Raw genomic sequence first — 23,275 nt, 5'->3', positions numbered from 1 at the left:
CATTTCCTTTGTCTTGCTCACGTTGAGGGAGAGGTTGTTGTCCTGTCACCACACTGCCAGGTCTCTGACCTCCTCCCTATAGGCTGTCTCATTGTTGTCGGCGATCAGGCCTACCACTGTTGTGTCATCTGCAAATTTAATGATGGTGTTGGAGTCGTGCCTGGCCGTGCAGTCATGAGTGAACAGGGAGTACAGGAGAGGGCTGGCACGCACATAGGTGTTCCTTTTGTCCAGGTGGGAAAGGGCAGTGTGGAGTTCAATAGAGATTGCATCATCTGTGGATCTGTTTGGGTGGTATGCAAATTGGAGTGGGTCTAGGGTTTCTAGGATGATGGTGTTGATGTGAGCCATGACCTTTCAAAGCACTGGCTACAGACATGAATGCTACGTCTCGGTAGTCATTTAGGCAGGTTACCTTAGTGTTCTTGGGCACAGTCACTGTGGTCTGCTTAAAACATGTTGGTATTACAGACTCGGACAAGGAGAGGTTGAAAATGTCAGTGAAGACACTTGCCAGTTGGTCAGAGCATGCTCACAGTACACGTCCTGGTGACCTGTCTAAAGGTCTTACTCACATTGGCTTGTGGTATTACAGACTCGGACAAGGAGAGGTTGAAAATTGTGATCACACAATCTGCCTGTACATCTGGTGCTTTCATTCATGTTTCAGTGTTATTTGCCTCGAAATGAGCATAGAAGTAGTTCAGCTCGTCTGGTAGGCTCGTGTCACTGGGCAGCTCTCGGCTGTGCTTCCCTTTGTAGTCTGTAATGGTTTGCAAGCCCTGCCATATCCGACGGGCGTCGGAGCCGGTGTTGTACGACTCTATCTTAGTCCTGTATTGATGCTTTGCCTGTTTGATGGTTCGTCGGAGGGCATAGTGGGATTTCTTATAAGCTTCCGGGTTAGAGTCCCACTCCTTGAAAGCAGCAGCTCCAGCCTTTAGCTCAGTGCCGATGCTGCCTGTAATCCATGGCTTCTGGTTGGGGTATGTATGTACGGTCACTGTGGAGACGACACGGGAATCAGGAGGATGGAATTATGGTCAGATTTGCCAAATGGAGGGGAGGGAGAGCTTTGTATGCGTCTCTGTGTGTGGAGTAAAGGTGGTCCAGAGTTCTTTTCCCTCTGGTTGCACATTTAACATGATAATAGAAAGCTGGTTGAGAGAATGTCAAGAGTGTGCAAAGCTGTCATCAAGGCCAAAAGTGGCTACTTTGAAGAATCTCAAAAAATATTTGTATTTGTTGAACACTTTTTTGATTACTATTTGATTCCATATGTGTTCATAGTTTGTTTTCACTATTATTCTACAATGTAGAAAATAGTTTTAAAAAATAAAGAAAAACCCTGGAATGAGTAGGTGTGTCATCTTTTGAATGGTACTGTTTATTAAAAAATATGTTTTCGTTTTAAAAACAAACACGATGCAATGCTTGGATATGAGTTTGTTTTATCTATAATTTTGGCTGGTAAACAAAAACTATTTCAGTGAGGTATATTTCAGACTTTGCTTGTGATATTTGAATTTCACCATCTACATAGTTGTAATCATCTTTTAGCTTATCCTGCTAATTCATTCTTCAATGTAAAATGAATGTTTTCCTCTCCTTCTCACTCCCTCCCTCTTTCCCTTCTCTCTTTCTGTCTTCAGGAGAAGAGGATAAGCTCCCTGGATGCAGCCAACTCTCGGCTAATGAGTGCCCTGACACAGGTGAAGGAGCGCTATAGCATGCAGAACCTGCGCAACGGCCTCTCGCCAACCAACCCCACAAAACTGTCGATCACTGAGAACGGAGAGTTCAAAAACAGCAGCTGCTGATTTAGTCAGACAGTGTGAGATGGTGTTATGGTCACACTCTCTCCATGCACACAGACCAATTACCTGTGGCTCTACAAGGAATGTCTAGATATTAATGTAAATAGCTTGTATCTTGCATTGGTTGTGTACAGAGATGATACTGAAAGACGTGTCTTTTGAAGACGTGAACAGGGGGATCAACTGTTGTCATGAAATAGCGAATTGTTGTTTTATAAATGACATTCCCATATGCAGACAAATGCAGTTTTAAATAGATTTGAAGTATTCTCTAATTAAGAGATTATATATTGAGTAGATGTACATATCAAAGGGGTTTGTTTCAATAAATAAGCACATAGTGAGCAGTTATAGCTCTAAAAACATAGTCATGATAGGAATGGAAGGGCAAAATAAACCAAAAAACGTTTTATGCACTGTTTTTCTAACCCTACTTTTTAAAAATATTTTTAACTTCTGTTTTTGTCGTCTTAACCTAGGGGTTGCATTGGTTTTGATTGTCTGATTTTGAGTATATTGGGACTGCTGCTTGCCCATTGTTAGCTGAAACCATAGGCCTTTGAGTTCAGGTTCTTACGGCCTACTGGATCTTCAAAACAAAGTGTCTGCTCACTCCCACCTTGCCACAGAATAGCAAATGTTATTTATTTCTGTACCTTCTACTGGCACGCCTTCAAGATCCCATGAGAAGATGATCAACATGACAGCCCTCCTGACTTTGTACAATTTTCTATTTCATGTCAATAACTGTTTAAGAGTCTGTTTTCTGTTCTCACCCACCCAACCTCCCCCTAGGCACACACTTTTTTGTTGCACAAAAATCTATGAACTGGTGAATGTCAATGATAGCTTATGTCAGTTGTTGAACGTTGTTGAGAATAAAAACTGCCTGTAACATTGTGGATGTTTTGCATTCGTGACTTTAATATGGTTTGTAATTCAACTACTGCTGAAGCACATGCATATTTGCAGTGCTCGACTTGGGCAGTGCTTGTGCTACTGCTTGAGCTTCTGCACCTAAAATATTCCTTGCACCCAAAATGATTACCGGCACCTATTTCAAACAAGTCAAACACTGCATATTTGTGGAGTCATTACATAAATCCACTTAATAAAGATGTCATTGTTACTTTGTAAAATGTGACTTGATTAGTGAACTACAGTTAGTAGAACAGAGTATAACAAAAAATACTTGTCAGCTTGATTGGAAGGCCTCAATGACCGATCAAATGTGGTAGATTTAAATTTAGGCAGACTGGTTGCCACAGCATTGGTTGTTACCCACATCGCTCTAGGTCTGGGATTTTGAGTCCGGCAACTAGTCATCGTTCTGCCCATAGAGATCCTAATGACTAATTATGTGGTCCTACTGCCAGGGGGCTCTCTGGCTGGCAGTCCTAGCCACGTATGCGCCCCAGACAACGATTCTCCTCTTCCTCTCTGGCCCCAGTTCGTGCTCATAACATGTCTGCCGTCTGAATGGTTTGTTTTTGCAAGCCGGCTCGTTTGAAGAAAGTATCTGGTGGAGCTTGACTGGGTAATATGAGCAACGTACAAATACAAGTCGTACCAATTGTGTCATGTAACTAGCTAGCTGGTCATATCCATAATTCCCATGCAACATCCGTTAACGTTAGTACAGAAGCGTAATCTTCTAAACGAGCTAACATTTTTATATATTTTTTGTATCTTTCAGCTAACGTTAGCCTAGCTGGCTAGCTAGGTTACGTATACCGTTTTTTTGTCTGACCTAACTACATATGCATGCATTTTGATGTAGCCTGCGTCGAATAAATTAATATACGTTAACGGAGTCCTCACATCGGTGATATTGTTAGTCAAATAGCTAGCTAAAATAGCATGGGATTGGATTTTCTGGTGCCTTCATCAATGTGCCCATTCACACGTTTACCTGCACTCTCACTGGCTAGAATGGTCCCATCTGATCTCACTTCCCCTCTCGTCTGCCTTCCATATTTGAGAACACACATTTCCATTGTTAGAGCTGTCATAAGACTATCTTGTCAATATATTATTATTTGTAGGTCAGTCACGGCCAATTAACCCTGCTCCAACAGATATCCACAAATCCGCCATGGCAGACATCAAGAACTTCCTGTATGCTTGGTGTGGGAAGAAGAAACTTACACCCAGCTATGACATTCGAGCAGCTGGAAACAAAAACCGGCAGAAGTTTCTGCGTGAGGTCAGTTGTATTCTTTAAAATGTGTCTGCATCAGCAATGATCTGGTAAATAACATTCATATTTTGACCTTTTCCAAGGTTCTTATTGAGGGATTCAACTACACTGGAATGGGAAACTCCACCAATAAGAAGGATTCCCAGGCAAATGCTGCCAGAGACTTAGTCAATTATCTTGTCGGAGCTGGAGAAATGAATGCAGCTGAAGTCCAAGCCCTTGGGGTCAGCTATTAACATATTACACCTCATGCTTTTTTATCATTCAAGATAAAACATTTTGTCATGCACATGTGATGATAACGTATTAAAAATACTTTTCATATTTATAGGTAAGTGTACCTGACTTCAGTGAGCCTAGCTGTGGGGGAGCAGGGGGTGATAAAGGCAACGTCGGCTTTGGAAGTCTTCCTCCAAGTGCACCTCACCTGGTTGTGAAAGCTGAGCAAGGTATTGTTTTATTTTTTATTTAACTAGGGAAGTCAGTTAAGAACAAATTCTTATTTACAATGACGGCCTAGGAACAGTGGGTTAACCGCCTTGTTCAGGGGCAAAACGGCAGATTTTTACCTTGTCAGCTCTGGGATTCGGTTATTGGCCCAACGCTTTAACCACTAGGCTACTTGCTGCCCCACTAGCCTGACTTCACCAAGTCCTGTATAGTCTGTTTTGTGAACTCTCTTTATGTGGTGTCATTAACTCATGTTGATGTTTAACTGTTGCTTCAGCGAATGCACCTTCTGGACCATTCCCAGGTGTCACTGGTTTGGGATATTCGGGAGGTGATAGTGGAGGCAATTATTCTGGAGGTGCTGGAAACAGCAATGCTCCATGGGATCGTGGGGCCAATCTAAATGACTACTACTCAAAGAGAGATGAGCAAGAGGCACAGGCAGTAGGACCTGTCAATTCACAATATTTATAAAGCGTTGTGGTTTCATGTCTATCATTAGCTATGTTTATGCTGAATTACATGTAATAGGCAATGCATTTGTAGTAATTCATGGTCTTCACACATGTTGTATTTTAAACTTTGACATGTTTATTTTCCCCTTCAAGACTCTGGAGTCAGAGGAGGTAGATCTGAATGCAGGACTCCATGGCAACTGGACTTTAGAGAATGCCAAAGCCCGTCTGAACCAGTTTTTCCAGAAGGAGAAGAATCAAACCGATTACAAATACAGCCAAGTTGGGCCTGACCACAACAGGTCAGGTGGATATTTCAGCCTGGAAGTTGATCAGCTAGCCTGGTGGAACCAGCCTGAGCTTTGGTGTACCAGGCTGGTTCCAATTGGCTAGTGATCAAATTGTATTTGTCACATGGCCGAATACAACAGGTGTTGCCCTTACAGTGCAATGCTTACTTACAAGCCCTTAACCAACAATGTAGTTTAAAGAAAATACCTAAAAAAGTCAGCGATAAGAATAACAAGTAATTAAAAGAGCAGCAGTAAATAACAATAGTGGGGCTATATAATAGTGGGTCTGGGGCACCGGTGTCAAGGTAATTGAGGTAATATGTATATGTAGGCAAAGTTATTGAAGTGACTATGCACCTATAGTAACAGAGAGTAGTAGCAGCAGCGCGTGGTGGGGGGCTTCCTCTGACACCGCCCGGCACAGAGGTTCTGAATGGCAGGAAGCCCGGCCCTCTGTAGTGCCTTGTGGTCTGAGGCCGAGCAGCCGCCACACCAGGCAACGATGCAACCCATCGGGATGCCTAGTTATTGAGATTTTCTATAGATTCATTTGTAACCTAGTTTATCAGGAATATTGCTCCAATGCATTCATGACAAACCAAAGAGCTGAGCCTTAGACATACATTAGTTATGTGGACTGTATGTTTTTCTGCTGGACTGCTATGGAGACAGAGCCCTCGTGGGTGTGCGGTTAACACCTGAGAGATCTCGGTGAAGTCATTTTGGAACTATTTATACTTCAACCATAGAGATTCTATAATCCAATAATTAGTTATTGGATATCTATGACCTCAACCAATACCTTGTACAATATTGATCCTATTTGAATTTAACTGGACTAAGTAATTCTTAATATAAAAAGAAGTGGACATGTGATGCCAGAATTCACAACCTTACTTGTCAAGACATTGGGTATCCTTTAGGCTGCACTAAAGTTGTCACATGGTTGCATCCACAATGGGGTACGGAATGGGCAGAGTATTGTGTGGTTTTGATTTCTGGTGTTACTTGTTCCACTAGGGGTGGGACAGTCTGGCTGTGGTGATCAGGTTGATTGTTGATTGAAGTCTGACAGAAAAACATACTGGCTCCCTCAAGTTCTCATCAGAGTGGACAATGGACTTGTCAAGCTCCGAGGTCAGTTGGTCCAATGTTTGATACATGTTTTATCAACTGTAAAAGCATGACAGTTACACATCATTCTGAATTCAGATACACTAGGCTTAGTAACATTATGGATGATGGGATTTTTTCACTTCTACTTTAGGAGCTTTATTGCTGAGATGCAGTTGTTTGTTAGACAGCTTGGTAGAAGGAAGTAACAACTTTTTCAGTCAACTCAAACTGAATTGTCTATTGGACGTAAACTGCTTTGTTTAAATGTTTGTAGATGAGTCTCAGAAATAATCGATATTACCAATTTCTGGAGAAAAATGTAAGCGATGACAAAATTGTTTAGTGCCTCTCTGGAGATGACAAGTATGACTTCACATGCCGAGTAAGAAATACATTTGAATTTGTTTTGTAGAGATAATTGCCCGCGAGCATGGCTCTAACAAGAAGCTGGCGGCCCAGTCCTCTGCGCTGTCTATCGTCCGTCAACTTTACCATCTGGGTGTCATTGAGCCTTATACTGGCATGACTAAGAAGAAAGAGGGGGAAATTGTAAGTAACGTGTTTTTCTGCTGAAAAAAAAATAGTTTCACTTTTTGGAGTACATTTGTTTAATAATACGACGTCTTCATGTTGTATGCTTTGTGTTTGTTCACCTTATTTCAACATCTGTCTCAAGATTACAACAAAGTATGCAGCAAGTCTTTTTTAACCCTAGGGTTGAACCTTGGTGTCTTCACAGTTGGAAGCTTTTGAGGTGAATGTGGTGGATGATCGGCAACATCAGCTAAAGAGTATTGCCCAAGAACTGGGTGTTGTAATTCCACCTCCAGTAAGTCTAATTTATATGATTACATTTATTAACCTTTATACAGTTTCAATTAGTATCTGACCTGTTGCACAGAAAAGCAAGGTACTGTATGTGATTGATTTGAGTATGACTTTGAATATGAGGATTGAGTTAAACATTTTGCCTGTCTCCCCCACCTGATCCAAGTACCCCAGTGTCCCTAATCTAAGGGAAGATGGCTGTGTTTGGGCCCTCCCAGAGACAAACCTTGGCCGGGGTGGTGCCCTGGTCCCCCTCCGCAAGTTAACTGGAACCCCTGGACCAGCAGCAATATCGACGAGGGTCCACTAGCATTTGTGAGACAGACTTGTTTCTAGCTGTACATTTACTAAAAGAAATGCAACAATATATCTGTATTTTCTGTGGTTATTCTCTTCATAATGTGTCCTTACTTTCTCTAAAGTAAAGCAGTCTATTTTGTCATGGTAGACCTGCCGTCCCATCTAAAAGTATCATTCCCATTTCCCCCTAGTGCACCCCAGAGCAAATCAGCGCCAACCTCCAACATGAGCTGACCTGTCAATTGGAACAAGATCAAAGCCTACAGAAGGTGTTGTTGCCGTGACTTACTAGCTATTATCTTGATTTAGTGTTAAATTATGGTCTGTTATGTCTGACTGACATGCAAAAACTTGTCTCCTAGGTCATTGGGGAGTGAGATGGGCTTCCAGTGAAGAATTTTGAGAGGGAGAACATGTCTGTTGTTCAGGGTAACTCAGTGGTGATCATTCGAGGGGCGACTGGCTGTGGCAAAACCACCCAGGTTCCCCAGTACATCCTGGATCAGTTCATCAAGAGTGGGAGGGCGTCCGACTGTAACATTATTGTAACCCAGGTCTCAAGACTCAAAATGAAATATGCATGGACTTCCTTGTTTGTGATAAGATAATGACTTTGTCTCCTTGGGACATTTTGGCAGTGTGTAAACGTCAAAAGACATTACAAACAGAAACACAGGTCCAGGACATGTTCTGTGACATGAATGTACATAGAATGTAAAAGTGCAGATGGCTTAATGACTGACTGCTTTATCAGTGTCCTCCTTTCCTTCTTTCTCAGCCCCAGCGTATCAGTGCAGTGTCTGTTGTAGAGCGTGTTTCCTACGAGAGAGGAGAGAATGTTGTAAGAGCTGTGGGTACAGTGTCCGCTTTGAATCCATCCTCCCACGGCCCCATGCCAGCATCATGTTCTGCACTGTTGGTAAGTGTCTCTCATATCCTCATTTCTCATTCATACATTAGGTGTTTTTGTGTAGCTAATACAGCCTGGATGTAAGCATTGCAAAAGTAGGGCTGTCCCAGAAATTGTTTGATGAAATAATTAAAAAACACAAATGACTAGAGGGAGTCTGACCGCAATTGATTTGATTGTGCCGGGCCTGGCTCAGACAGCTAGTTACTGGGTGACTAAGCACCCATTTTTCTCTCTATTCCCTGCTGCAGCGACCACCACGATACACAAACCGTTTGTGTTGCTGAAGCTGCAACATAATTACAGCCATTTCTGACTGAAAAATACTGTTACCGAAATCCCTAATTTGTTGTTTTGGAAAAACAGTCCCTATTCACTCAAGCCTTGCTCTCTTTACATGACACATGTACGCATCTCATGCACGTGACCAATAGGGCCTGACCTTTTAGCCTTTCATAATTACATCAATAAATAGGTTATAACAAACTCTGAACACTGTAATACATGTGACAGAAAAATTGGATGCAGAGGACGTGACAAATAAACTCAAAACAGGGGAATGTTTACTGGTTGCTCAGGGGGTAAAGGGAAGTCAGATGTGTGGCATAAATTTGACTAGTTGTGGAAAGTACTGGAGATCAAGAAAGGTAAGGAGCAAACGCTTCGTGCATATTGTGTGTGCCAAACTGGTGCTGTTAGATTACAATATCATTTTCATGACCGTTTTGAACAATGTAAACAACACCAAATAAATTCTATGCATAACAGAGAGTCTGATGTAAAACCTTTTATTACAGCAAAGATCAAAAACAGTTGCATTCATTTGTGAATGCAATATCCGAAATGGAGCGCTTTTGCCCTATTTATTGTGTACACTAATTATTCAATGCTTTATTTTACTTTAAAACTAAAATTCTTGATTGCATTTCAAATCATGATTGACTCGTATGCTGTGTGATAACATGAATGAATAAAAGATTGATTGATACAGTAGCCTATATAATTGAAATATAGGCCTAAGTAAGTTACGGTATTAAGACTAAACTGGATGTGCTCTGAGGCCTACAGCTCGATGGTTATACAAGGCTGCTATACTAAGCTTACTAATGATAATAACATTACTTATTATTATAATGATGATAATAATAGCATATTAACAAGAAGTAGATCAAGGAAATACTAGGGTTATTATTTTATATATATATATATTATTATTTTTTTTAAATGTTTTTTTGGAACAGTGTAAACAACACTAAATCAATTAAAAATAATACCAGAGAATTAAGTTGGGGTTTCCTCTCTCCTCACTTTTCTTACGTAATATAACCATATACAATATTAGTAGCACATGTCTTAGACTGATGGACTGTACCATCCCCATGGTTACACAATGGATCAGTCCACTCAGATGGGCACGAATCAGACAGGTGTCTTGAACACCATGATCTTTTTATTTTATTTTTTTTGCTCATACTCGACTAAAGAACACTAAGAAACAGCCTATCCACCAAACAATTGATCATTCGACTAAATGAGGTCGGCCCTAAGCAGAAGACATATTGAATTGTTTTGATATTGTCATGTTAATATACAGTGCCTTCGGTAAGTATTCAAACCCTTGACTTTTTCCACATTTTGTTACGTTACAACCTTATTCTAAAAGGGATTACATCGTTTTTCCCCATCAATCTATGCACAATACCCCATAATGAAAAAGCAGGTTTTTAGAAATAAAAAAAATGGAAATATACATTTTCTTAAGTATTCAGACCCTTTACTCAGTATGTTGTTGATACACCTTCGGCAGCGATTACATCCTCGAGTCTTCTTGCGTATGACGCTACAAGCTTGGCACACCTGTATTTGGTGATTTTCTCCCATTTATCTCTGCAGATCCTCTTAAGCTCTGTCAGGTGGATGGGGAGCATCGCTGCACAGCTGTTTTCTGTTCTTCAAGAGATATTTGGTCGGGTTCAAGTCTGGGCTCTGGCTAGGCAACTCAAGGACATTCAGAGACTTGTCCCGAAGCCACTCCGGCGTTGTCTTGGCTGTGTGCTTAGGGTCATTGTCCTGTTGGAAGGTGAACCTTCGCCACAATCTGAGGTCCTGAGCGCTCTGGAGGAGGTTTTCATCAAGGATCTTTCTGTACTTTGCGCCGTTCATCTTTGCCTCGATCCTGACTAGTCTCCCAGTCCCTGCCGCTGAAAAACATCCCCACAGCATGATGCTGCCACTTCCATGCCTCACCGTAGGTATGGCGCCAGGTTTCCTTCAGACGTGACGCTTGGCGTTCAGGCCAAAGAGTTCCATCTTGGTTTCATCAGACCAGATAATCTTGTTTCTCATATTCTGAGTCTGTAGGTGCCTTTTGGCAAACTCTAAGTGGGCAGTCATGTGCCTTTTACTGAGGAGTGGCTTATGTGGGGCGGCAGGGTAGCCTAGTGGTTAGAGCGTTGGACTAGTAACCGGAAGGTTGCAAGTTCAAATCCCCGAGCTGACAAGGTACAAATCTGTCGTTCTGCCCCTGAACAGGCAGTTCCTAGGCCGTCATTGAAAATAAGAATTTGTTCTTAACTAACTTGCCTAGTTAAATAAAGGTTTAAAAAAAAATGTCTGGCCACTCTACCATAAAGGCCTGATTGCTGGAGTGCTACAAAGATGGTTGTCCTTCTGGAAGGTCCTCCCATCTCCACAAAGGAACTCTAGAGCTCTGTCAGAGTGAGCATCAGGTTCTTGGCCTCCCTCCCTCCCCTCCCTCCCTTCTCCCCCGATTGCTCAGGCGGACGGGCACGAATCAGTCTTGAACACCATGATATTTTTATTTTCTTTTTTTTGCTCATACTCGACTAAAGAACACTAACATTTCCTTCGACCTCATGGCTTGGTTTTTGCTCTGACATGCACTGTCAAGTGGGCCTTTCCAAATCATGTCCAATCAATGTAATTTTCTACAGGTGGACTCCAATGAAGTTGTAGAAACATCTCAAGGATGATCAATGGAAACAGGATGCATCTGGGCTCCATTTCAAGTCTCATAGCAAAGGGTCTAAATTCTTATGTAAATGAGGTGTTTTTGTTTTTTTATAAATTTGCTAACATTTCTAAAAACCTGTTTTTGGTTTGTCATTATGTGGCATTGTGTGTAGATTGCGGAGTTTTTATTTAATCCATTTTAGAATAAGGCTGTAATTTAACAAAGTGTGCAAAAAGGGCTGTCTGAATACTTTCCGAAGGCGCTGTATAGCGTAAATTGATCTGTATTGATCTATTTCTAGGTGTGTTATTGCGGAAGCTGGAAACAGGTATTCGTGGGATCAGCCATGTGATTGTGGATGAAATCCACGAGAGAGACCTCAATGTGCGTATAGCTGATGATCACCCAAATCAGAATCCGTAGGGGCAGTTATACAGATTGAGCCCAGCCCTGAATTAAAAAGTTGACTAAATGGAGAATCTACATTGATAATTCTTTGTAGTCCAGGACTAGACTTGATCTGTGTCTGGGAAATCAGCCCTCGATGTACTATATATAGAGTAACTGTTTACTTTTCACAGACTGACTTCCTCACGTGGTGCTGAAGGATGTGGTCCAGACATACCCAGAAGTGCGCATCATACTCATGTCTGCCACCATCGAAACCACCATGTTCAGAGAGTACTATTTCAACTGCCCCGTCATCGAGGTGTTTGGCCGCACATTCCCAGTACAATGTAGGAGAGCTCAGTCAAATGGAGCTTGCACACTTTCTTAAATCAATTTAACCTTTATATGATCTAGTTTATGGGCTCGTAATGGACAGGTCTAAGGTGTTTCTAGCAAAGTTTCAATCTTTTCCAGAGTACTTTTTAGAAGATTGCATTCAGATGACTCATTTTATTCCTCCTCCGAATGATAGAAAGAGGAAGGAGGAGATGAAGATTGGACAATAATTTGTCCTCAGTATTGAGCACAGATGACCATTTCATTTAACCACAGTTTCTTGTTCAATGGAAGTGTGGTCTTTGTATATGTTTGACTTCCTCTTGTTTGTCACAGGCCAACTGTAATGTGATATGTGGGCCAGATTTCACCCCAGAGACAAAGCGCTCCATGGCCCAGATGAATGAGAAGGAGACTCCCTTTGGGCTGGTGGAGGCCCTGCTGAAGTACATTGAGACCCTCCAGGTGGCCGGGGCCGTGCTTGTCTTCCTGCCCGGCTGGAACCTCATCTACTCCATGCAGAAACACCTGGAGATGAACCCACACTTTGGTGTGTATTCTCGCTACAAGTCCCTTGTTCTACCAGTAAAAATGCTATTGGTCAAGCTATTTGTATTAATATCAACAAATGCATCGTCATTTTAGTCTCAAATCTCCCGTTTTTCTGCCATATTGGTCCTAATTGTAATGATAACAGTATATTGACTTGTTATTAATTTGGTTTCACCCAGGAAGTCAACGGTACCTGATTCTACTGCTCCACTCTCAGATCCCCAGAGAGGAGCAAAGAAGTGTATTTGAGCCTGTGCCTGAAAACATCACCATGGTCAGTCAGTCAGGCGTCCTAGGGTTTTTCCTGTATTGGTGTTTAATGTTGCTTATGTGTTCTTTATTTTTGATGTTATTAATATTTTATCCTTTTCAGGTGATCTTGTCAACAAACAGACCATTATTACCATCAATGATGTAGTATACGTCATCAACTCTTGCAAGTAAGTGCTTCTCACTTGATATACTGTACTTTGTGATCTGCTTTAATTAGATTAATTTTCTTTGTATTGTATGGGATTGTAGCTACTAATGACTAGGGTTGAATGGTGGAAACCGGGTTACCGGAATTTACTGCCCTAGACCACTCCCCTGTCCCGGGATAAATAACTTGAATATTGTTGCTGTAAATCAGTGCACGCGTGAGCACTCTCTCGCAGTCTTGCTTTATTTACTCAATTCAAATTGCATCCGAAATAGATAATCCTGTTCTAGATTATGTATGTATGTGTGTATACAGTGGGGCAAAAAAGTATTTAGTCAGCCACCAATTGTGCAAGTTCTCCCACTTAAAAAGATGAGAGAGGCCTGTAATTTTCATCATAGGTACACTTCAACTATGACAGACAACATGAGAAAAACAAATCCAGAAAATCACATTGTAGGATTTTTTATGAATTTATTTGCAAATTATGGTGGAAAATAAGTATTTGGTCAATAACAAAAGTTTATCTCAATACTTTGTTATATACCCTTTGTTGGCAATGACAAAGGTCAAATGTTTTCTGTAAGTCTTCACAAGGTTTTCACACACTGTTGTTGGTATTTTGGCCCATTCCTCCATGCAGATCTCCTCTAGAGCAGTGATGTTTTGGGGCTGTTGCTGGGCAACACGGACTTTCAACTCCCTCCAAAGATTTTCTATGGGGTTGAGATCTGGAGACTGGCTAGGCCACTCCAGGACCTTGAAATGCTTCTTACAAAGCCACTCCTTCATTGCCCGTGCGGTGTGTTTGGGATCATTGTCATGCTGAAAGACCCAGTCACGTTTCATCTTCAATGCCCTTGCTGATGGAAGGAGGTTTTCACTCAAAATCTCACGATACATGGCCCCATTCATTCTTTCCTTTACACGGATCAATCTTCCTGGTCCCTTTGCAGAAAAACAGCCCCAAAGTATGATGTTTCCACCCCCATGCTTCACAGTAGGTATGGTGTTATTTGGATGCAACTCAGCATTCTTTGTCCTCCAAACACGACGAGTTGAGTTTTTACCAAAAAGTGATATTTTGGTTTCATCTGACCATATGACATTCTCCCAATCTTCTTCTGGATCATCCATATGCTCTCTAGCAAACTTCAGACAGGCCTGGACATGTACTGGCTTAAGCAGGGGGACACGTCTGGCACTGCAGGATTTGAGTCCCTAGCGGCGTAGTGTGTTACTGACGGTAGGCTTTGTTACTTTGGTCCCAGCTCTCTGCAGGTCATTCACTAGGTCCCCCCATGTGGTTCTGGGTTTTTTGCTCACCGTTCTTGTGATCATTTTGACCCCACAGGGTGAGATCTTGCGTGGAGCCCCAAATCGAGGGAGATTATCAGTCGTCTTGTATGTCTTCCATTTCCTAATAATTGCTCCCACAGTTGATTTCTTCAAACCAAGCTGCTTACCTATTGCAGATTCAGTCTTCCCAGCCTGGTGCAGGTCTACAATTTTGTTTCTGGTGTCCTTTGACAGCTCTTTGGTCTTGGCCATAGTGGAGTTTGGAGTGTGACTGTTTGAGGTTGTGGACAGGTGTCTTTTATACTGATAACAAGTTCAAACAGGTGCCATTAATACAGGTAACGAGTGGAGGACAGAGGAGCCTCTTAAAGAAGTTACAGGTCTGTGAGAGCCAGAAATCTTGCTTGTTTGTAGGTGACCAAATACTTATTTATTGCAAATAAATTCATTAAAAATCCTACAATGTTATTTTCAGGATCTATTTTTTCTCATTTTGTCTGTCATAGTTGAAGTGTACCTATCATGAAAAGTACAGGCCTCTCTCATCTTTTTAAGTGGAAGAACTTGCACAATTGGTGGCTGACTAAATACTTTTTTCCCCCACTGTACGTACATACATACATGCATACATACATACATACATACATACATACATACGTACATACATACATTTTGGGCACACCTACTCATCCAAGGTTTTTCTTTATCTCTACTATTTTACACGTTGTAGAATAATAGTGAAGACATCAAAACAATGAAAAAACACATGTAATTGAATCATGTAACAAAAAATTGTTAAACAAATCAAAATATATTTTAGATTCTTCAAAGTAGCCACCCTTTGCCTTGATGGCAGCTTTGCACACTCTTGGCATTCTCTCAACCAGCTTCATGAGGAATGCTTTTCCAACAGTCTTGAAGGAGTTCCCACATATGCTGAGCACTTGTTCGCTGTATTTCCTTCACGCTGCAGTCCAACTCATCCCAAACCATCTCAATCGGGTTGAGGTCAGGTGAGGTCATCTGGTCGTCTGATGCAGCACTCCATCACTCTCCTTGGTCAAATAGCACTTACACATCCTGGAGGTGTGCTGGGTCATTGTCCTGTTGAAAAACAAATGATAGTCCCACTAAGTGCAAACGAAATGGGATGGTGTATAGCTGCAGAATGCTGTGGTAGCCATGCTGGTTAAGTGTGCCTTGAATTCTAAATAAACCACAGGCAGTGTCACCAGCAAAGCTACCCCACACCGTCACACCTCCTCCATGCATTACGGTGGGAACCACACATTTGAAGATCATCCATTCACCTACTCTGAGTCTCACAATGACACAGCAGTTGGAACCAAAAATCTCAAATTTGGACTCATCAGACCAAAGAACAGATTTCCACCGGTCTAATGTCCAATGCTCATGTTTCTTGGCCCAAGCAAGTCTTTCCTCTGATTGGTGTCCTTTAATAGTGGTTTCTTTGCAGCAGTTCGACCATGAAGGCCTGATTCACGCAGTCTCCTCTGAACAGTTGATGTTAAGATGTGTCTGTTACTTGAGCTCTGTGACGCATTTATTTGGGATGCAATTTCTGAGGCTGGTAACTAATGAACTTATCCTCTGCAGCAAGGTAACTTTGTATCTTCCTTTCCTGTGGCCGTCCTCATGAGAGCCAGTTTCATCAGCGCTTGATGGTTTTTGCGACCACACTTGAAGAGACTTTCAAAGTTCTTGACATTTTCAGGATTGACTGACCTTCACGTCTTAAAGTAATGATGGACTGTCGTTTCTCTTTGCTTAGTTGAACTATTCTTGCCATAATATGGTCTTGGTCTTTTACCAAACAGGGCTATCTTCTGTATACCACCCCAACACAAGTGATTGGCTCAAACGCATTAAGAAGGAAAGAAACTCCACAAATTAACTTTGAACAAAGCACACCTGTTAAGCTGGTTGAGAGAATCCCAAGAGTGTGCAAAGCTGTCATCAAGGCAAAGGGTGGCTACTTTGAATAATCTCAAATATATTTTGATTTGTTTAACAATTTTTTTGGTTACTACACTATTCCATATGTGTTAGTTCATGGTTTTGATGTCTTCACTATTATTATACAATGTACAAAATTTAGAAAACCCTGGAATGAGTAGGTATGTATAAACTTTTGACTGGTACTGTATTTCAAAATGAAAATCAAATTTACTAGCCTAACTTTGTAGGCCGCATGTGCTGCACCAGAATCACATGTTCTCTCCCTCCTTTGTCAAGGTTTGAACGTTGTGCATATTACAGTCCATATAATACATTACAGTAATCCAGTTCCCACTCAAAAGGATTAACCTACTGGAGCTAGTTTCAGTTATTTACCCAAGACGGCATATACAGTGCCTACGGAAAGTATTCAGACCCATTTACTTTTTCCACGTTTTGTTTCGTTACAGCCTTACTCTAAAATTGGTTAAATAAATGTTTTCCCTCAATCTACACACAATACTCCATAATGACAGAGCGAAAAATTGCACACAAAAAACAAACTCTTATTTACGTAAGTATTCAGACCCTTTACTATGAAACTTGCAATGGAGTTCAGGTGCATCCTGTTTCCAATGATCATTTATGAGATGTTTCTACAACTTTATTGGAGTCCACCTGTGGTAAATTCAATTGATTGGACATACACCTGTCTATATAAGGTCCCACAGTTGACAGTGCATGTCAGAGCAAAAACCAAGCCAGGAGGTTGAAGGAATTGTCCGTGGAGCTCCGAGACAGGATTGTGACGAGGCACAGATCTGGGGAAGAGTACCCAAAAACTTCTGCAGCATTGAAGGTCCCCAAGAACACAGTGGCCTCAATCATTCTTAAATGGAAGAAGTTTGGAACCACCAAGACTTCCTAGAGCTGGCCACACTGAGCAATCGGGTGAGAAGAGCCTTGGTCAGGGAGGTGGCCAAGTACCCGATGGGAGAACCATCTCTGCAGCACTCCACCAATCAGGCCTTTATGGTAGAGTGGACAGACAGAAGCCACTCCTCAGTAAAAGGCACACGACAGCCAGATTGGCGTTTGCCGAACTGGGACGAATTTTCAACCTTCCAAACTGGACAACGACGCTAAGCACACAGCCAAGACAACGCAGGAGTGGCTTTGGGACAAGTCTCTCAATGTCCTTGAGTGGCCCAGCCAGAGCCCAGACTTGAACCCAATCAAACATGTCTGGAGAGACCTCCCCATCTAACCTGACAGCTTGAGAGGATCTGAAGATAAAAATGGGAGAAACTCCCCAAATACAGGTGTGCCAAGCTTGTAGTGTCATACCTAAGAAAACTCAAGGCTGTAATCACTGCCAAAGGTGCTTCAACAAAGTACTGAGTAAAGGGTCTGAATACCTATGTAAGTGTGAAAAAATACTGTTTTTGCTTTGTAGTTAAGGGGTATTGTGTGTAGATTGATGTGGAAAAAAAATACTATTTAATCAATTTTAGAATATTGCTGTAACAAAATGTGGAAAAGGTTAAGGGGTCTGAATAGTTTTCCAAATGCACTGTAGTTAGCTACGCTTATGGGATTTTATTTTTCTGTTGTGCGTAATGTGCAGTAGTGTGTGTGTGTGTGTGTGTGTGTGTGTCAGTCAGATAACAGCACAATCATTTGGTATTTTTTGGGCTTGGGCTCATTAAATATATTTAATGTATGGCTCAGTTAGTGTCAGGCTTAAATTTTCTCTCAAAGCTCTAACAACCTCCAGACCCAGGCCAATTTTATACGCTTTATAATGCTTTTGAATGACACTTCCGGTTTTGGTAGGAAATACCGGGTTACCTGGGAGAAAAGTGATTTATTCTCGGGATGGAACGTTTGTAAAATACCGGCAAAATATTAAACCCTACAAATGACCACCCATGATGGTGTGTTTTCTCTCAGGCAGAAAGTGACACTGTTCACGTCTCACAACAACATGACCAACTACGCCATGGTCTGGGGCTCTGTTTTTATCTGTGTAGCAGAGCACGCTTTGACAAGTACGTCTCTGCACCGCAACCTTCATTGAATTGAAGAGATGCCAAACAGCTGGGCCTGTATTCAAAAAGCCTCTCAGAGTAGGATCGCTGATCTCGGATCAGGTCCCCCCTTCCATGTAACATATTAATTATGAAATAAAAGGCTAAACCGATCAGCACTACAACTCTGAGCTGCTTTATGGATATGGGCCCTGTTTATTCACTCTTACCCTTACTTGTATGTCAAACTATGAGTTGGATTTGAAAAACACAAGTGAAGAATGTATGCCTCTGCTTCTGTGCTTACCCTTTTCTTCATTCCAGACTGGAGACCCATATGACCCCTGAGATATTCCGTACTCCTCTCCATGAGGTAGCCCTGAGCATCAAGCTGCTGAGACTAGGATCCATTGGCCATTTCCTTTCCAAGGCCATCGAGCCCCCTCCCCTGGACGCGGTTATCGAGGCAGAACACACACTGAGAGGTTAGTATTTTAGCTTTGACCTTAAAGCTAGAACCCTTAGTAGTTACATCCATTTTTGGACTGATAAATGAATGTATATTAAACACATTGATTCTTACAGAATAAAACTATAATGTTGACATGGATGGTCAGTCCTTGCATCCATAGCTCTGTCTATGAATTTGAGTGGTTACATTTCTCCAGGCCCATCCATCAGCTTTATGCCAACAGAGGTGGGGTAACCGCTTTATTGTTTCTATTGAGGTTCTAGCTTTAATAGATTTAGTTTTTTCCTCGAGTTCTAAATGAGGCCCATTGTGGTAAGTATTACCAACAACCTTGAATAGTGTTGGCATTTACGGTTCTTCAGTATTTTTCCTCTAGAACTGGATGCCTTGGACACTAATGACGAGTTGACTCCACTTGGTCGGATCCTTGCAAAGCTTCTAATCGAGCCACGGCTGGGAAAGATGATGATTATGCGCTGCATTTTCAAGTGAGTGCTGCATCAGAAGTAATGCATGAATTTAGTAAAAATCCTTCCCTAAGATACTATTCACTATTGACAAATCGCTATACACATGCACTGTTTTGATTCCAATGAGAAATGGTTTCAGTAGTAGGTGCTTTCTCTGCTGTGCGTTCTAGTGTTTGGAGATGCAGTGTGCACCATCTCCGCAGCGTCATGCTTCCCAGAGCCCTTCATCAACGATGGCAAGCGCTTGCGCTACGTGCACCGTAACTTTGCTGGCACCCGCTTCTCAGACCACGTGGCACTGCTGTCAGTCTTCCAGGCTTGGGACGAGGTGAGTCCTGGCTTCATAGAAACATGCAACATGTACATCTAGAAAACAACCAATCCGCTCTTATGGATTAGAATGAAATGCTCCTATTCTCTCTCACTACCTGGAAAATGAAGGTTAGAAAGGCTTGTTAACTTCATTGTAGAATTTGGAGGTGAGGATGCGGAGTGCAGATTCTGTGAACACGAAGCTCAACATGTCCACACTGAGGATGACCTGGGAGGCCAAAGTGCAGCTGAAGGAGAGCCTCATCAACTCTGGCTTCCCTGAGGGTAAATTGTCTGTCTCAAATGCCCTATGGATCCTGGGAAAAAGTAGTGTACTTTATTGGGAATAGGGTGCTATGTGAGCACATTTGAAATAGTTTACTGTTTTTTGTCTTTTTCTAAGAGTGTTTGATGACACAGATGTTCAACAACGTTGGACCTGACCGCAACCTTGACGTGGTCATCTCTCTCCTGACATACGGCTCCTATCCCAACGTGTGCTACCACAAGGAGAAGAGGAAGATTCTCACCACTGAGGGGCGCAATGCCCTCATCCATAAATGCTCTATCAACTGCCCCTTCAGCAGCCAGGACATGACCTACCCATCACCGTTCTTTGTCTTTAGCGAAAAGGTAGGATCTCAAATTAGAAGTTGTCAATGTCTACATAATATGAATATACTGGTGTGTCATAGGTTTACTATGCTATAGGTTGTGTACCGGTTATTTAGGCGCTTAAATGTGAGCTAACGGGGTCACTCTGTCAGTGTTCGATGACAATTTATGATTGTAAATTGGTGTACAATTCAGTCTGACTGCACCAACCAGTTAACACTACTACTACAGTTCATGACCACTCGTCTTTTGTTTTCCACCAGATCCGGACTCGAATGACACTAGTCAGCCCACTCCAGCTGATCTTATTTGCCGCCAAGAAAATCACATCAAACGGGGAAATCATTGAGCTGGATGATTGGTGAGTGTAGCTACCATCTTTAAAGTGGTGCAATAGTGGAAACATGTTTTTTCCTGCATATTTACTTAGAATACTAAAAAGGGTTTTAGATTAAGCATAAATTGTGGGGTCAAGCAAATAAAACCACCATCGGTATTTACAGGATCAAACTGAAGATACCTCATGACGTGGCTGGTTGCATAGCTGCATTGAGGGCTGGAATGGAGGCCCTTGTTGTGGAAGTCATCAAAGACCCTGAGTACATCAGACAGCTGGACCCCACAAACGAGCGCATGCTCAACATCATCCGCCAAATCTCCAAGCCCTCCGCATCCGGGCTTAACCTCAAGGTCAACAATCTTCCGTAAGATCAACACGACTGACTTCTCAGCTCAGGGTAGTAGGAAAATATCGAGATCATGTCCCAAATGGCACCCTTTTCACAACAGTGCACTACTTTTGACCAAAGCTCTAGCAGCCATAGTCTGATAAACATGACATACCATACATACTTGTAGTGGCATTATTGGATTAGTTTATTCTGTGTAGGTTATCAACATTTGTGCACAGTATGATCTACTCCACTCAGTGAGTAGTAGCATAGCATATTACTTTTTTCAGTAGTGAAATACAGTGGGGCAAAAAAGTATTTAGTCAGCCACCAATTGTGCAAGTTCTCCCACTTAAAAAAATGAGAGGCCTGTAATTTTCATCATAGGTACACTTCAACTATGACAGACAAAATGAGAAAAAAAATCCAGAAAATCACATTGTAGGATTTTTTATGAATTTATTTGCAAATTATGGTGGAAAATAAGTATTTGGTCACCTACAAACAAGCAAGATTTCTGGATTTCTGAACTTGTTATCAGTATAAAAGACACCTGTCCAGAACCTCAAACAGTCACACTCCAAACTCCACTATGGCCAAGACCAAAGAGCTGTCAAAGGACACCAGAAACAAAATTGTAGACCTGCACCAGGCTGGGAAGACTGAATCTGCAATAGGTAAGCAGCTTGGTTTGAAGAAATCAACTGTGGGAGCAATTATTAGGAAATGGAAGACATACAAGACCACTGATAATCTCCCTTGATCTGGGGCTCCACGCAAGATCTCACCCCGTGGGGTCAAAATGATCACAAGAACAGTGAGCAAAAATCCCAGAACCACACGGGGGGACCTAGTGAATGACCTGCAGAGAGCTGGGACCAAAGTAACACAGCCTACCATCAGTAACACACTACGCCGCCAGGGACTCAAATCCTACAGTGCCAGACATGTCCCCCTGCTTAAGCCAGTACATGTCCAGGCCCGTCTAAAGTTTGCTAGAGAGCATTTGGATGATCCAGAAGAAGATTGGGAGAATGTCATATGGTCAGATGAAACCAAAATATAACTTTTTGGTAAAAACTCGTCGTGTTTGGAGGACAAAGAATGCTGAGTTGCATCCAAAGAACACCATACCTACTGTGAAGCATGGGGGTGGAAACATCATGCTTTGGGGCTGTTTCTCTGCAAAGGGACCAGGACGACTGATCCGTGTAAAGGAAAGAATGAATGGGGCCATGTATCGTGAGATTTTGAGTGAAAACCTCCTTCCATCAGCAAGGGCATTGAAGATGAAACGTGACTGGGTCTTTCAGCATGACAATGATCCCAAACACACTGCCCGGGCAATGAAGGAGTGGCTTCGTAAGAAGCATTTCAAGGTCCTGGAGTGGCCTAGCCAGTCTCCAGATCTCAACCCCATAGAAAATCTTTGGAGGGAGTTGAAATCCGTGTTGCCCAGCAACAGCCCCAAAACATCACTGCTCTAGAGGAGATTTGCATGGAGGAATGGGCCAAAATACCAGCAACAGTGTGTGAAAACCTTGTGAGGACTTACAGAAAACGTTTGACCTCTGTCATTGCCGACAAAGGGTATATAACAAAGAATTGAGATAAACTTTTGTTATTGACCAAATACTTATTTTCCACCATAATTTGCAAATAAATTCATTAAAAATCCTACAATGTGATTTTCTGGATTTGTTTTTTCTCATGTTGTCTGTCATACTTGAAGTGTACCTATGATGAAAATTACAGGCCTCTCTCATCTTTTTAAGTGGGAGAACTTGCACAATTGGTGGCTGACTAAATACTTTTTTGCCCCACTGTATGTCTGTTTTGAAAACCAAATACAGCTGGTTTACATATTTTTCTGTCTTTATCAGTTTTGGCGTTGGTCCACGTCCTCCTAAAATGGGCAGGTTTGATGGAAGTGGAGGAGGGGTACAGAGGAGGAGGAAGTAACAGAGGAAGCGGTGGCGGAGTGTAGGTGGTGGATACAGGGGGTGTCAGGGATAATAGAGCAGGTACATGTTTGGATGTTGTATATAAAAATGCATAATATGATGTTTGTTTATTTGACTGTAATATTATAAAAATGTCTACGGATGTTTTTGTTTTAGTTGTGCATTGTGTGACACCCCACCACCACCACTTTGAAGTCAAGGTTATTGGCCCACATATAATAATTTAACAATTTTAAGTCTTTGTTATATAGATCATCCATTCTCTGTATTATCTCTTAGACTGACTCATTGGATTAGTTAGCGTTAAATATTTAATTTCATGAGCTTCATTTTGTCAGTGATTTATAACTTAAAGATGATCATTAAAGAAATCAATTCAATAAAATACTTTTCTCCAACACCGCCAGATTTCCTTTGCATTTACTCTGAAGGCACAAAAAG

At 41.8% G+C, this 23,275-nt stretch overlaps 1 protein-coding gene and 1 pseudogene across 10 annotated transcripts in view; both read left to right on the top strand.

The window, feature by feature from the left end:
* The window catches only part of LOC110530304 (ras GTPase-activating protein nGAP), an 89,067-nt gene extending 86,348 nt beyond the window's left edge, over window positions 1-2,719 (top strand). For all 9 annotated transcript variants that reach the window (XM_090182251.1, XM_090182249.1, XM_090182250.1 and 6 more), the window contains one exon: window positions 1,653-2,719. In XM_090182251.1, the coding sequence (XP_090038377.1) occupies window positions 1,653-1,820 (168 nt within the window). In that variant the 3' untranslated portion in view covers window positions 1,821-2,719. The remainder of the gene's footprint in view (window positions 1-1,652) is intronic.
* A 377-nt stretch (window positions 2,720-3,096) lies between these two features.
* On the top strand, window positions 3,097-23,016 carry LOC110530961 (ATP-dependent RNA helicase A-like; annotated as a pseudogene). The gene is made up of 28 exons (XR_016482555.1): window positions 3,097-3,354; window positions 3,896-4,023; window positions 4,101-4,241; window positions 4,349-4,466; window positions 4,745-4,911; window positions 5,076-5,224; window positions 6,483-6,529; window positions 6,744-6,880; window positions 7,071-7,155; window positions 7,307-7,474; window positions 7,651-7,728; window positions 7,822-8,013; window positions 8,238-8,378; window positions 11,645-11,727; window positions 11,925-12,080; window positions 12,208-12,302; window positions 12,406-12,619; window positions 12,801-12,895; window positions 12,995-13,061; window positions 18,254-18,351; window positions 18,655-18,815; window positions 19,179-19,290; window positions 19,444-19,604; window positions 19,743-19,869; window positions 19,988-20,217; window positions 20,463-20,560; window positions 20,703-20,903; window positions 22,754-23,016. The product of XR_016482555.1 is annotated as an ATP-dependent RNA helicase A-like (transcript).
* The last annotated feature ends 259 nt before the right edge of the window (window positions 23,017-23,275 follow it).

Source organism: Oncorhynchus mykiss, chromosome 8 (assembly GCF_057628025.1).
Source record: "Oncorhynchus mykiss isolate SJ-2025 chromosome 8, ASM5762802v1, whole genome shotgun sequence".
Taxonomy (NCBI): domain Eukaryota; kingdom Metazoa; phylum Chordata; class Actinopteri; order Salmoniformes; family Salmonidae; genus Oncorhynchus; species Oncorhynchus mykiss.
The sequence above is the reverse complement of the archived record's forward strand: the minus strand, read 5'-3'. Positions and strand labels throughout refer to the sequence as shown.